Below are 15224 nucleotides of genomic sequence, written 5' to 3'. Positions count from 1 at the left end.
TGACATTACTGTTCACAAAAATATATAATACAAGTATGTTTTAATAATAAAGGTGAAATCCACAAGATCTAAAAATCCAAACATTACACATAAATATAACATACTGCAGCAGCCATGATTATTAAAGTGACCATGCAGAAGGTCTTGGAATTGTCCAAAGACACTGACCAAACCAGACTAAGAAAGCAGTCTGGCCGCAAATGTAAAGAACGAGAGAATGGTTGTTAGGTCACATGACCAGTGGTCACTGATATGAACTGTATTGTGTGGGATTTTAGGATCTGTAAATGTTCTGTAAGGGTTCTCGAGCTTGATCTACTCATTTACTTCTTTTTTATTGACCTTTACATTTTTACATTTACATTTCTGGCATTTGCCAGGTTCTCCAAAGTCTCTGTCAATGAATACATTAACACTGGTTCAATAGGTTACAGACTCAGGATACCATTAGTCTAAAACTGAGCGGGTGTGGGGTTTTTTTGTTGTTTTTTAAATGTATACAACATATAATAATAACATAAAAAAAACAAGAGCTGGGAAAAACAAGAGCTAGTTTAAGGTCTTCAGGAAGAGGTAGGTCTTCAGACATAGTTTAAAGACGGTCAGTGACTCGGCTGTACGGACATCTAAAGGAAGTAAATTCCTCGGTGCCAGAACAGAGAAGAGAGATGGTGGACCAGTCGGTCAGTGTTAGTGGATCTGAGGGCGCGAGGTGCAGTGTGTGGAGTAATAAGATCTTCGAGGTAAGATGGTGCTGGTCCATTCTTGGCTTTGTAGGCAAGGGTAAGTGTTTAGAATCTGATGAAGCTACCGGAATCCAGTGGAGGAGCAGCAGTGGGGTGGTGTGTGTGTGAGAGCAGTGGGGTGGTGTGTGTGTGAGAGCAGTGGGGTGGTGTGTGTGTGAGAGCAGTGGGGTGGTGGTGTGTGAGAGCAGTGGGGTGGTGTGTGTGTGAGAGCAGTGGGGTGGTGTGTGTGTGAGAGCAGTGGGGTGGTGGTGTGTGTGTGAGAGCAGTGGGGTGGTGGTGTGTGTGTGAGAGCAGTGGGGTGGTGTGTGTGTGTGAGAGCAGTGGGGTGGTGTGTGTGTGAGAGCAGTGGGGTGGTGTGTGTGTGAGAGCAGTGGGGTGGTGTGTGTGTGAGAGCAGTGGGGTGGTGGTGTGTGTGTGAGAGCAGTGGGGTGGTGGTGTGTGTGTGAGAGCAGTGGGGTGGTGGTGTGTGAGAGCAGTGGGGTGGTGGGGTGTGTGAGAGCAGTGGGGTGGTGGTGTGTGTGAGAGCAGTGGGGTGGTGTGTGTGTGAGAGCAGTGGGGTGGTGTGTGTGTGAGAGCAGTGGGGTGGTGGTGTGTGTGAGAGCAGTGGGGTGGTGGTGTGTGAGAGCAGTGGGGTGGTGTGTGTGTGAGAGCAGTGGGGTGGTGTGTGTGTGTGAGAGCAGTGGGGTGGTGTGTGTGTGTGAGAGCAGTGGGGTGGTGTGTGTGTGTGTGAGAGCAGTGGGGTGGTGTGTGTGTGAGAGCAGTGGGGTGGTGTGTGTGTGAGAGCAGTGGGGTGGTGTGTGTGTGAGAGCAGTGGGGTGGTGTGTGTGTGAGAGCAGTGGGGTGGTGTGTGTGTGTGAGAGCAGTGGGGTGGTGTGTGTGTGTGAGAGCAGTGGGGTGGTGTGTGTGTGTGAGAGCAGTGGGGTGGTGTGTGTGTGTGAGAGCAGTGGGGTGGTGTGTGTGTGTGAGCAGTGGGGTGGTGGTGTGTGTGTGTGAGAGCAGTGGGGTGGTGTGTGTGTGTGAGAGCAGTGGGGTGGTGTGTGTGTGAGAGCAGTGGGGTGGTGGTGTGTGTGAGAGCAGTGGGGTGGTGTGTGTGTGTGAGAGCAGTGGGGTGGTGTGTGTGTGTGAGAGCAGTGGGGTGGTGTGTGTGTGTGAGAGCAGTGGGGTGGTGTGTGTGTGTGTGTGAGAGCAGTGGGGTGGTGTGTGTGTGTGAGAGCAGTGGGGTGGTGTGTGTGTGTGTGTGAGAGCAGTGGGGTGGTGTGTGTGTGAGAGCAGTGGGGTGGTGTGTGTGTGTGAGAGCAGTGGGGTGGTGTGTGTGTGTGAGAGCAGTGGGGTGGTGTGTGTGTGTGAGAGCAGTGGGGTGGTGTGTGTGTGTGAGAGCAGTGGGGTGGTGTGTGTGTGTGAGAGCAGTGGGGTGGTGTGTGTGTGTGAGAGCAGTGGGGTGGTGTGTGTGTGTGAGAGCAGTGGTATGTTTTCTATTAATTTTAAAATATTATTTTATCTTTATTGTACAGATTTGACTGTAATGAGACATATATTTCTCTATTTTCTATATTTTTATCTCTGTTTTTTATGTTATTTTACAAACCAAATTTAAACTTTATTGGTTTCAGATGTTAGCGGTGAAGATGGCGGGGCCACATGGCGACAGACGGGTTGGTGAGGTCGGAGTTGGCAACAGATGGATTGAGAGTGGAGTGCGCATGGTGGGAAATGTTGGGGATTCCAGAAGCGATCTGGAAATGGAGGAAGAAGCAGCGGGAATTGTGAACGGAGGGAGCGGAGGTAATGAGTGGAATTTAAACAGGAAAAGAAATAAAAACTGGTCAGATATCAGATTCTGATAGTTAAAAAAGAAAACACCAAGTTAGGAAAAGAAAGGAAGAACACAAGGAAATGTTAAAATTGAATTCTGAGCCAACATCAGTAATAAACCCAATAAAATTAACTAAAGCGATTAATGACAAGATAGGGCCGATTCACTGTGCTAAAACGCTGAGAGATGGGAAAATGTTATTGTTCTGCAAAGACAACCGGCAGCAAAAAAAGGAGCTTGGGATAAAAAGGTTACTAGGGAAAAAAGTTTCATGCTCAATCCCAGAAAAGAAGAACTGGGTAAGAGGAGTGATATCTGGAATTCCAACCGATATATCAGCAGAAAGAATCAAAGAGAGTATCTCAGGAACAGCAGTAAAGGAGGTGAGAAGACTGTATTATGTAAAAGACAAAGAAAGGAAGGGAAGCCTATCAGTTATGATTCTATTTGATGAGGGAAAATTACCAGAAAGCATATACCTGGGTTATATGAGGTATGTGGTCCGACCATATGTACCTCCCTCGTTAAGATGTTATAAATGCCAAAGATATGGACATGTAGCTGCAGTTTATAGAGGAAAGCAAAGATGCGCGAGATGTGGAGGAGAACATGAGTATGATGAATGCGAACAAGGAGTAAGTCCTAAATGTTGTAACTGTAGGGGAGAGCATGCTGCAGGGTACAGAGAGCCAGGAGAGACAGAAAATGGTGAAGGTACATGTCAGAGTAGGAGAAGGACTATCATTTGCTGAGGCCATGAAGAAAGTTGGAAAAGAAACGAGAGCCAAAGATAATGAAAGAGCTGCAACTAAAGGAAGGGAAGATAACGTGGAAGAAACTGAGGCAGGAATAAATCAAGATAAATGTCCAGATATAATATGTGTTCAGGAATCCTGGCTTAAACCATGCTTAAATTTCACACTACAGGGATACATTCCAATTCGTAGAGACAGGCAAGGTGGAAATGGTGGGGGAATAGTCACTTTTATCAAACAAAATATAGGGTACAAAGTCACAGAGATCAATCAGGATCAAGAAATAGTAGTGGTAGAAATATGGGAAGGAACAGAAAGTATAATAATAATATAATCCGAAAACTAGTCAGTATCTGGTGTGACCACCATTTGCCTCACGCAGTGCAACACATCTCCTTCGCATAGAGTTGATCAGGTTGTTTATTGTGACCTGTGGAATGTTGGTCCACTTCTCTTCAATGGCTGTGCGAAGTTGCTGGATATTGGCAGGAAATGGAACACGCTGTCGTATATGCCGATCCAGAGCATCCCAAACATCCTCAATGGGTGACATGTCCGGTGAGTACGCTGGCCATGCAAGAACTGGGATGTTTTCAGCTTCCAGGAATTGTGTTCAGATCCTTGCAACATGGGGCCGTGCATTATCGTGCTGCAACATGAGGTGCTGGTTGTGGATGAATGGCACAACAATGGGCCTCAGGATCTCATCACGGTATCTCTGTGCATTCAAAATGCCATCAACAAAATGCACCTGTGTTCGTTGTCCATAACATACGCCTGCCCATACCATAACCCCACCTCCACCTCCACCATGGGCCACTCCATCCACAACGTTGACATCAGCAAACCGCTCACCCACACGACGCCATACACACTGTCTGCCATCTGCCCTGTACAGTGAAAACCAGGATTCATCCGTGAAGAGAACACCTCTCTAAAGTGCCAGTTGGCACCAGTCAGTTTCGATGACGAACTGCAGTCAGGTCGAGACCCCGATGAGGACGATGAGCATGCAGATGAGCTTCCCTGAGACGGTTTCTGACAGTTTTTGCAGAAATTCTTTGGTTATGCAAACCGATTGTTGCAGCAGCTGTCCGGGTGGCTGGTCTCAGACCATCTTGGAGGTGAAGATGCTGGATGTGGAGGTCCTGGGCTGGTGTGGTTACATGTGGTCTGCGGTTGTGAGGCCGGTTGGATGTACTGCCAAATTCTCTGAAACGCCTTTGGAGACGGCTTATGGTAGAGAAATGAGCATTGGTGATTGAGAGAAATGGTGGACATTCCTGCAGTCATCATGCCAATTGCACGCTCCATCAAAACTTGCGACATCTGTGGCATTGTGCTGTGTGATAAAACTGCACATTTTACAGTGGCCTTTTATTGTGGTCAGCCTAAGGCACACCTGTGCAATAATCATGCTGTCTAATCAGCATCTTGATATGCCACACCTGTGAGGTGGATGAATTATCTCAGCAAAGGAGAAGTGCTCACTAACAGATTTAGACAGATTTGTAAACAATATTTGAGAGAAATAGGCCTTTTGTGTACATAGAAAAAGTCTTGGATCTTTGAGTTCAGCTCATGAAAAATGGGGCACCTCTATTAGCATCCACATCCACCTCTATAGCATCATTATGACGCCACGGCAATGAATAGTCAATTTTCATTACGATTATTTTTCTCAAAAAAGACATTCTTGATGCTGTATGCAGCAAACTGCAATCTCCGGAGGACGCAGCATCCCAAAATGAGATGCAGGGAATATAGAAACACTGTATAACAGTGCGCTGTGTCACAGGCTCTTATAGCGAACATGAATAAAATGACATTACATATAGCAAAAAAACAAATAAACACAATTCAAGTTTCCTTTCACTGCAGCAAAAAAAACAAAAAAAAACCCACAGGGGATCTGGAATAAAGGCAAACTGTTTGTTTTGTGCAAAAGAAAACCCAAAAGCAAAAATGGTTCTTGAAAAAGCCTACCAGCTATTTTGAGGAATCAAATTAATTTTCTTAAAAAGTCCGCCTTGAAAATGTATTTGTAAGGATGTCCCCAACCAAATCGATTTCTTCTCCTCTGTCAGCCATTGTGAGTTAATATATATATATTATTTAGTTTGTGCGGGTCACTGCCTCTGACGACTCCAATTATCCAATCAAAGGACGGGAAATTGCTGACGTAATCGTACACCTGCTAGATGGCCCCCAGTGACGCCAACTCCAAATCTGATTGGTTAATGGAACAGTTTCATTGCCACTTATTTTAAGCTCTGGGCGCCTGCACTATTGATTCTGAAGGCCTTAAGGCAGATTTCCACTCTGGGAACACATGATGTCATCCACTGTCTGAAATATGATTGGATAAATACTCTTATCATAAATATACACTACTGGAAGCAGCGCAACCGAGAGAAAAGCTATGAAATGTAGAGAATAGACTATTGGGAATAATTTATTACACATTCATGGAAAATATATTAAATATATTAAAATGCAGTGATTCAGATCACTGCTGTTTAGGGCAGCAGAGAAGGACTTACTGACCCTGACGGTCCACCACTGCTACCAACCAAGTTGCGCTCCATACTCCAATCCAGTAGGTGGCGGAATATGCACCTTAACGCTATTTAAGCAACAGAAGAGGAAGAAGAAGAAGAAGAAGAAGAAGAAGAAGAAGAAGGCGAAGAAGAGGAAGAGGACATTAGCGGTGAAGTATTTCCGCCGAGAGATTGCGTGGTGCGCATGCGCTGTGCTGAACCTCTGTGAAAATGGCGGCGCTGGCTGGAGGACGCCGAGTTGTTTTCAGAAACAGAGGACAAATCTTTTATAATTTATTTTCCGCGAGAGCAGGTCAGTGTCTCTGTCTCTGTGAGTTTTATTTATTCTTATAAACTTATGTTAAAAGTGAGTTGTTTAATGATGTGTTTATACCAAAACACGCTAAGGTCTGATATAACCTTATTCTCAGTGTTAGGCGATGTAGATTATTATTATTATTATTATTATTATTATTATTATTATTATTATTACTATACACTTATTTTCCTTTTTCAGTGTAATACGCGGCACATTTCAGCCTTGTTGTAGAATTTTAAACAGAAGAGAGAAACAGCGTTAATAACAGCTGTAAAGTCTGGACTGGTCAATTTATTAATTTAAGCCTAAAATCCTCTGAGGGAAACGGGCATTATTCAAAAAAAATATAAAACTATCCGCAGATTGTTATTTTAATGTGACAATATTACATACACTAATCATTAATGACATGTCGTGACCATGATGACCTGGTCACAGTGCTACCTGTCCGGGGGCGGGGCTTATTATCCAGCTGTGACCAGGCAGGTCTCTCAGGTGATGTTGGAAAACAGCTGGTGGTGTTCAGTGGTCAGTACAGTCTCTAAAGTTCTCCAAGGAACAACAGCAGGTTCAGATTTATCCCCAAGTCCCTGTGTCCGGTCACTCCGGTTATTCACCTCACTGAGCCGTGGTTTTGAATGTTATGGCTGGTCAGTGTCGTTAGTCACATTTTGAATGCGTTTAATATTTACAATAATTTAAATCCTGTTTATTTATTAAAATAATGTAAAGAAATAAGCAACATTAATGCTTAGGGGTGCACGTGTGTGTGCGTGTGTGTGCAGCCTCCGGTTCCTCGCGGGATGTGCTCCCCGGACCATATCCTCACACAGCAGAAGAGCGAGCTGCTGCCGCAAAGAAGTACAACGTAAGACTGGAGGACTACCAGCCACACCCTGATAATGGACAGGGGTTGGTTACACACACACACACACACACATTCTATTTTCTTGACAGGTTTATCTTCTAGCTAGTTCAGTCTGAGTCAGAACATTTAATAATCACATTATCGTGTTCATCATGTCTCTTTTGGACTGAGGAGACCTGGATGGAGGTGCTTGGTCCATGTTTGATGAAAACACACACCTCATACCAAATTCCAAGCATGCTGGTGGAGGGCTGATGATTTGGGCTTGTTTGCAGCCCCAGGAGATGGGAGACTTGCGGTCACTAAAACAGTGAACTGTGAACAGGAGGATGAGACCAGTCACATCAGGAAATGGTCATCTGGTGTTGTAATGACCATTCAGTCTTATACTCCACTGTGTCTGCTCCATACAGTGAAAGACTGTGGAAGTCATGCATGCTCTGAAGAACAGAAACTCTTCTAAATTGTTATAAAATTCTTCTGTTGTTGGACCATGTACTGAAGCGAGGTGATGCGGTATAACCCGAGGCTGTTACAGTACATCATTATCTGTCGCATCGAGGGACTAGGTTATAAAATTTCTCTCAAACCTGAACACTGCATGAGTGACAGTGAATAAAACCTTATGTTTATGATGTCTCCAGATTGAGTGAAGCAATAAAAGCTAACCCTACATTTAGTTACCACACCTGGCTAGCTCTTTCTTTAAGCTGCAGTGTTCACACCGCACCGCTATCTGTGTTAGCATTCAGTCACTGCTGTGTTCACACCGCACCGCTATCTGTGTTAGCATTCAGTCATTGCTGTGTTCACACTGTATGATGGATCGGTGACGGGAGGTTTCACACTGCATGACTTCATAATAGGTAGAATCGTCCATAACTCTGTCTGGTCCACAAGCTGCGTTCCACAACCGAACGTAAGGCAGAAATAATAAAGAAATAACGCAAGATCACACATGAGATCAGAGTTCTCGCGCAAGACTGAGAATGGAACCCTGCAAAAAGTTCTCCATCCAAATGGTCAGTGTAGGAAACAAGGATTGTCTGTTCTGTAGAATTGACCAAATGAATAATTTTGCAGTGTCCTGCTGCTGATGTTTCTGCTTTTATTTTTTTATTTAATTGTAAAGCTTATTTATTCTGATATAACTATATTTGAGACATTTTTGTTTGATAAAATCCTATAAACTCCATTAAACTATAATATTGTGCTCCAACTGAAGCCGTGCTTGCTGTTATTATGGTCGATAACTCCTCCCTGAACTGACCGCTGCCCTGTATCTCGCTCTCTCATTGGCTGTAGGTCATCGCCGAGGTATGTTTCAGTCAGAATTCCTTTCACACTGCAGGACTTTGAGTTGGCGTGTGTGATTGTGTGATTGTCACTCGCGTGCACAAGCTCCGATTGGCTTTGATTTTGCAAAACTAGTCAGTGACTGAAAAGTCGTTCAGTGTGAACTCGGCATTACTGAAGTGTCTCAGAAGGTTGCAACAATCTTTTTTAAATTCTGCAAATAGGAAATAAATGACTGCGGCTCTATGCTGTAGTTTGGTGTTGTGTCCCAGCAGTATTTCTGTGGTTTAATGAAATAAATAAATACACATCCTTTATTTACTCTATGTAGCTTATGGAGCAATCACTAACAGGTGTTGCTTTATTTATTGTTTGTTGCTGTAGCTATGGCGATTACCCAATTCTGCCGGACCGCTCCCAGCATGAGCGAGACCCCTGGTACCAGTGGGACCATCCAGACCTGCGGAGGAACTGGGGCGAACCGGTACACTCACACCACACAGAACGAAACCGGATCAGATAGATAGATACGACTTTATTGTCATTGCAAAGTACAGGTACAATCGACCCAAAACAAACCAAACAGAACTGAACCGGATCAGACCAGATATAATTGACTCAAAACTGAAACAAAGCAAGCAGAACTGAACTGGATCAGACCTAATTAAACTGAAACAAACCACATTAGCATGCGTTGTGTATAATGTATCACGTCCCCATGTTTGGGACTGCTGTAGCTCAGAGGATAAGGCATTCTGATCAAATATCTGCACCTCCAAGCCCCAACTGCCCCTTGAGCCTGGCCCTTAAGGTTACTGCTCCATTGTATAAATGAGATTAATGTAAATTTTAATGTGATTTGACTTGAATTTATATCATGTGTGTGTGACTGATACAGGCTTTAATGCTTTGTGTGTGTGTGTGTAGATTCACTTTGACTTTGACATGTACATCAGGAACAGAGTGGACACATCTCCCAGCCCCGTTGACTGGTCCACCATGTGCAAGCGCTTCTTTGGGTTCTTCACCTTCATGATGGTCATGTTTGGCCTGGGGGAGATGTTCCCTGCCTACCAACCTGTAGTAAGTCTCTCTCTCTCTCACACACACACACACACACACACACACACACACGGGGCAGTGTTCCTCCCTAAACAACCTTTTAGCAGTAATTCCAAACGTAAATGTACAGGAAATGCAGAATAAATTATTGAGCAGTTAATTCAATTCATTTTTATTTGTATTAACTCTTTCTAGCGCTTTTAACAATGAACATCATCTCAAAGCAGCCTTACAGAAAATGGGAACAAAAAACATACAAAAAGTTCTAGATATTAGACAAAATCATCCCTAGTGATCAAGCCTATGGTGACTATGGCAAGGACAAACTCCCAGGACAGATGGTATGAGGAAGAAACCTTGAGAGGAACCAGACTCAAAAGGGAAACGCATCTTCATTTGGGTGACACAGGAGAGTATGATTTATAAATTATTATAAACAGCGAAGTGTGTGATATGAACAATGTCCTTTCTGCAGTTATGTACAGTCTACAGTGTGATGTAGAATGTTAGTGTGTGTATTGATTAGGAGGTTGTTGTCCTCCTCAAAGTCCACATAGGGCTGGCAGCATTGCTTTGATATACCCAAATCCTCACAAAGCAGAATCCAGCTGGTTCTGGTTCTTCTCTGGATGCTTTAGGATTCTTGCAGGATTGGTCTCTGTCTACTGGAGCTGGAACAGCCTCCAGATGCCTCGGGATGGGTAGAAAAAGGAACAGGTGGAAAGGAATTAGCGTAGCTGCTGTTCATGATATTAGCAGTACTAGATGATAATGTGTATTTAATCAGATGTACTGGAGCCCAAGGTTATGGGATGTTAGATGTTTGCAAGGATAAAGAGATGAGTCTTTAGTCTACATTTAAACTGGGAGACTGTGTCTGAGCCCCGAAGACTAGTCCAAAGTTTAGGAGCTAAATACGAAAACGCTCTACCCCCTTTTGTGGACTTTAATATTCTGGGAACTACCAGAAGTCCGGAATTTTGTGATCTTAAAGAGCGTGGTGGATTGTAACGTGTTAGAAGACTGGAGAGATACACTATATTGCCAAAAGTATTCGCTCACCTACCTTGACTCGCATATGAACTTAAGTGACATCCCATTCCTAATCCATAGGGTTCAATATGACGTCAGTCCACCCTTTGCAGCTATAACAGCTTCAACTCTTCTGGGAAGGCTGTCCACAAGGTTTAGGAGTGTGTTTATGGGAATTTTTGACCATTCTTCCAGAAGCGCATTTGTGAGGTCACACACTGATGTTGGACGAGAAGGTCTGGCTCTCAGTCTCCGCTCTAATTCATCCCAAAGGTGTTCTATGGGGTTGAGGTCAGGACTCTGTGCAGGTCAGTCAAGTTCCTCCACACCAGACTCTGTCATCCATGTCTTTATGGACCTTGCTTTGGTCACTGGTGCACAGTCATGTTGGAAGAGGAAGGGGCCAGCTCCAAACTGTTCCCACAAAGTTGGGAGCATGGAATTGTCCAAAATGTCTTGGTATGCTGAAGCATTCAGAGTTCCTTTCACTGGAACTAAGGGGCCAAGCCCAGCTCCTGAAAAACAACCCCACACCATAATCCCCCCTCCACCAAACTTTACACTTGGCACAATGCAGTCAGACAAGTACCGTTCTCCTGGCAACCGCCAAACCCAGACTCGTCCATCAGATGGCCAGATGGAGAAGCGCGATTCGTCACTCCAGAGAACGCGTCTCCACTGCTCTAGAGTCCAGTGGCGGCGTGCTTTACACCACTGCATCCGACGCTTTGCATTGCACTTGGTGATGTATGGCTTGGATGCAGCTGCTCGGCCATGGAAACCCATTCCATGAAGCTCTCTGCGCACTGTTCTTGAGCTAATCTGAAGGCCACATGAAGTTTGGAGGTCTGTAGCGATTGACTCTGCAGAAAGTTGGCGACCTCTTCGCACTATGCGCCTCAGCATCCGCTGACCCCGCTCCGTCAGTTTACGTGGCCTACCACTTCGTGGCTGAGTTGCTGTCGTTCCCAAACACTTCCACGTTCTTATAATACAGCTGACAGTTGTCTGTGGAATATTTAGGAGCAAGGAAATTTCACGACTGGATTTGTTGCACAGGTGGCATCCTATCACAGTTCCACGCTGGAATTCACTGAGCTCCTGAGAGCGACCTATTCTTTCACAAATGTTTGTAAAAACAGTCTGCATGCCTAGGTGCTTGATTTTATACACCTGTGGCCATGGAAGTGATTGGAACACCTGATTCTGATTATTTGGATGGGTGAGCGAATACTTTTGGCAATATAGTGTAGGTGGGAGCTAAACCAATTAGAGCCTTGTATGTAAGTAGAGCTAGTTTATAGTCAATTCTAAACTTCACAGGTAGCCAGTGCAGGGATGATAATATTGGGGTTATATGATCATATCTTCTTGATCTGGTAAGAACTCTGGCGGCTGCATTCTGGACTAACTGTAGCTTGTTTATTGAAGATGCAGGACAAACACCTAGTAATGCATTACAGTAGTCCAGTCTGGAGGTCAGGAATGCATGAACTAGTTTTTCTGCATCAGATACAGATAAAATGTTCCTAAGCTTGGCAATATTTCTAAGATGGAAGAAGGCTGTTTTTGTGATATTAGAAATATGATTTTCAAAGGACAAGTTGCTGTCTAATATTACACCCAGGTCTTTCACTGTTGAGCTAGTAGTAACAGTACATCCTTCTAGATGCAAGCTGAATTGCGAGAGCTTCTGTGTACTGGTTTTTGTATCAATAAGTAATATCTCTGTCTTATCAGAATTTAATAATAGGAAATTATCAGTCATCCAATCTTTAATATCTTTAACACACTCAGTTAGTCTAGACAGATTAGATATTTCATCTGGTTTTGATGAGATATATAACTGGGTATCATCGGCATAACAATGGAAACTAATCCCATGCCTTCTAATGATGTCACCCAATGGAAGCATGTATGAGAAAAGCAAACTGAGAAAAGCAGAGGTCCTAAAACTGACCCTTGTGGGACCCCGTATTTCACTGGCACTACACTGGACTGTTCTCCATTTAAATCTACAAAATGGTATCTGACGGGTAGGATCTAAACCATTTTAATGTCCCTGCATACCTGTGTGATTTTGTGATTGATCTACAAGAATATTATGATCTATAGTGTGGAATGCAGCACTAAGATCAAGTAAGACTAATGTTGAGATGCAGCCTTGTTCCGAAGCTAAAAACATTTTAGCTTCATTAGTGATTTTAACTAGTGCAGTTTCTGTACTATGATGGGGCCTGAAACCTGACTGAAATTCTTCAAGGATATTGTTTTCCTGTAGGAAGGAGCATAATTGAGCTGATACCTTTTCTAATATTTTAGATATAAACAGAAGGTTTGAAATCGGTCTGTAATTTATTTCATTAGGGTCTAGTTTCGGTTTTTTAAGAAGAGTCTTAATAACTGCTAACTTGAGAGGTTTTGGGACATGACCTAGATATAACGAGGAATTAATAATATTGAGAAGAGGCTCTCCAGCTGCATGTATCACTTCTTTCAAAGTCAAGTCAAAGAAGCTTTATTGTCACTTCAACCATATATATCAGATGCAGTACACAGTGAAGTGAAACAACATTCCTCCTAGACCAGAGGTGCTACACAGAACACAGACAAAGTACAGAGACACAGACAAACATAGATCTATATCATAGAGATAAAAACTAAACTATACTTAAGGTGCAAGAAAAACTAGACATACGACAGAAGTGCACAGGATGACGAGACAGGACAGTGCAGACAAACAACATATAGACGGACTCTGTGCAAAAGAACAGTGTAGACAGTGAGAGCAAATATTAAAGTGACACATGTAAACAGGATCAATATAAAGTTTAATGTAAAGTGACATATGCGTGCAAACAGGACAATTTGTGTGTGTGTGTGTCGGCACACACAAGTTGGAATTGGATCTAACAAACACGTTGTTGGTTTAGCCGTGGTGATAAGTTTAACTAGCTCTTCCTGCCCTATGCTGGTAAAGCATTGTAGCTTTAAGTGTGGAGCTTTAGGCTGGTCTGGATCACCGGATACTGTCAAAGGTTGAACATCCAATATTTTGTTCCTGATACTATCAATTTTAGTCCTCACTTCTAAACTGTGCTGAAATACTCTCTCCAGAAATCTGATGTTTTGTTAGTTTAGCCACTGTACTGAATAAGAATCCGGGATTGTTCTGGTTTATTTCTATCAGATTGCTCAGATGTTCAGCCCTAGCAGCTTTTAGAGCCTGTCTATAGTTGGACAGACTGTCTTTATACACAATTCTAAAAACTTCTAATTTAGTTGTTCTCCACTTTGGCTCGAGGTCACGGGTTTCTCTCTTGAGGGTGTGAGTATGACTGTTGTACCACGGTGCAGGTGTTTTATCTCTGACCTTTTTTAGTCGGATGGAGGCAACAGTGTCTAGTGTGCTGGTGAAAATATTGCCTATGCTGTTAGTTAATCTAAATCATCTGCATTTATGGGTCTAGTAAGAAGTTGAATCTGTCTTTAGTGGTCAGAGTTATAGTTCTACCAAATCGATAACATGGAGAGACGTATCTAATATGTTTTACAGGTAAAGTGTATACTAAGAGGTGATGGTCTGTGATGTTATATCGTTTTGAGGTAGAATATCTATATCGGTGACATCTGTTCCATGTGACATAAAATCTGGTTAAATCTGGACTGTACCAAGATTATCATCAGTGACTCTGAGCAGTGTTCTGTTAGTTGGCTAGCTCTCTCTTTATGCAGCCCCACCAGCTAAAAGCCCTGATGACCAGTCTGTGTCCCAGTCTGCTATATATGAAGACCAAAATCTACACTCAACATTGCCAAGATGCTATTCTCTCTCTCTCTCTCTCTCTCTCTCACACACACACATTCTGATCTCTCTAATGAACTAGTGGTTTCAGCTTGCAGTCCCTCTGCTCACAGCATGTGTTTTCACACCATTCTGTATCAACTCTAGAGACTGTAGTGATAAGCAGCAGTTTTCTGGTTGTCTTTCCCTTCACTGATTGTATTTGTGTTTATTAGAATGTATTTATTGTGTATTAGAAAATGTGGTGGTTTTGTGTGCAGGCTCCAAAGCAGTATCCCTACAACAACCTGTACCTGGAACATGGTGGAGATCCTGAGAAGCAGTCAGAAGCTGTTAAACATTATGAGATTTAAGATTTTGTGTGATTTACTTCTGTGTATGTGCATAATAAAGTTAAAGCTAAACCTTTCATTCTTTCTGTTTAATGTTTTGCTTTAACATATACACAGTGATATTTATGCAGTAATTTCTGTTTTCAGTCTAGACGACTAAGTTAGAGAGAATAAAAGTGAAGGGCCAGATTAGTGAGAGCAGAGAAAAGAAGTTGGAACACTAAAGAAATTAAAATTAAATAAATCATTATTCAGTTCATTTAGAGACTCAAAAAGAGAAAGGAAGTATTGTCTATCATTACTAACAGAACAAAAATGTAAGGAGAAATCTATAGATCTACACTCTGTAATAATATAATAATAAATATTTAATTTGAATGTTTACTGTGTTTTGTGTAAGTTGTGGAATGTTATTGTATAAGAGATGAAGTTCAGAGTGACCATTTGAGTTTAGTGTTTGTTGATCTTTATTAGTGTGATTTATATCAATAGAATGATACAGTAATCTCCCGCTGTACCACGGTTCATTTATCGTGGTCATGGTATATTGTGGGTTTTTATTTGGAACTTAATTTTTTTTGCGGATTTTCCCGGTACATTGCGGTATCCGCAAACCTTATAGTGAATTGTTTTTATGTTTAAATAAGGTAATATAT

The 15224-nt window shown here is 42.8% G+C and overlaps 1 protein-coding gene across 2 annotated transcripts; it reads left to right on the top strand.

Annotated features, from left to right (window-relative positions):
* The first annotated feature begins 6006 nt into the window (after positions 1–6006).
* On the top strand, positions 6007–14647 carry ndufb8 (NADH:ubiquinone oxidoreductase subunit B8). 2 transcript variants are annotated; one of them, XM_058407009.1, is made up of 5 exons: positions 6007–6167; positions 6959–7085; positions 8722–8821; positions 9265–9420; positions 14497–14647. In XM_058407009.1, the coding sequence occupies exons 1-5, from the start codon at positions 6086–6088 to the stop codon at positions 14587–14589; spliced, it is 558 nt and encodes a 185-aa protein (XP_058262992.1). In that variant the 5' UTR covers positions 6007–6085; the 3' UTR covers positions 14590–14647. The 2 variants fall into 2 exon arrangements, with proteins under 2 accessions (XP_058262992.1, XP_058262991.1); XM_058407008.1 differs by having other exon boundaries at positions 6029–6185.
* Positions 14648–15224: the final 577 nt, after the last annotated feature.

Source organism: Hemibagrus wyckioides, linkage group LG13, assembly GCF_019097595.1.
Source record: "Hemibagrus wyckioides isolate EC202008001 linkage group LG13, SWU_Hwy_1.0, whole genome shotgun sequence".
NCBI classification, from domain to species: Eukaryota; Metazoa; Chordata; class Actinopteri; order Siluriformes; family Bagridae; genus Hemibagrus; species Hemibagrus wyckioides.
Note: the sequence above shows the minus strand (reverse complement) of the source record. Positions and strands in the feature narration are given on the sequence as shown.

Bases quoted from the DNA above. Each gene is read 5' to 3' on its own strand.
- ndufb8 (XM_058407008.1), top strand. From the start codon at position 6,086: ATGGCGGCGCTGGCTGGAGGACGCCGAGTTGTTTTCAGAAACAGAGGA. The intron at 6,186-6,958 runs GTGAGTTTTATT...GTGTGTGTGCAG, and splicing joins AGGTCAGTGTCTCTGTCTCT to CCTCCGGTTCCTCGCGGGAT. The intron at 9,421-14,496 runs GTAAGTCTCTCT...TTTTGTGTGCAG, and splicing joins TCCCTGCCTACCAACCTGTA to GCTCCAAAGCAGTATCCCTA.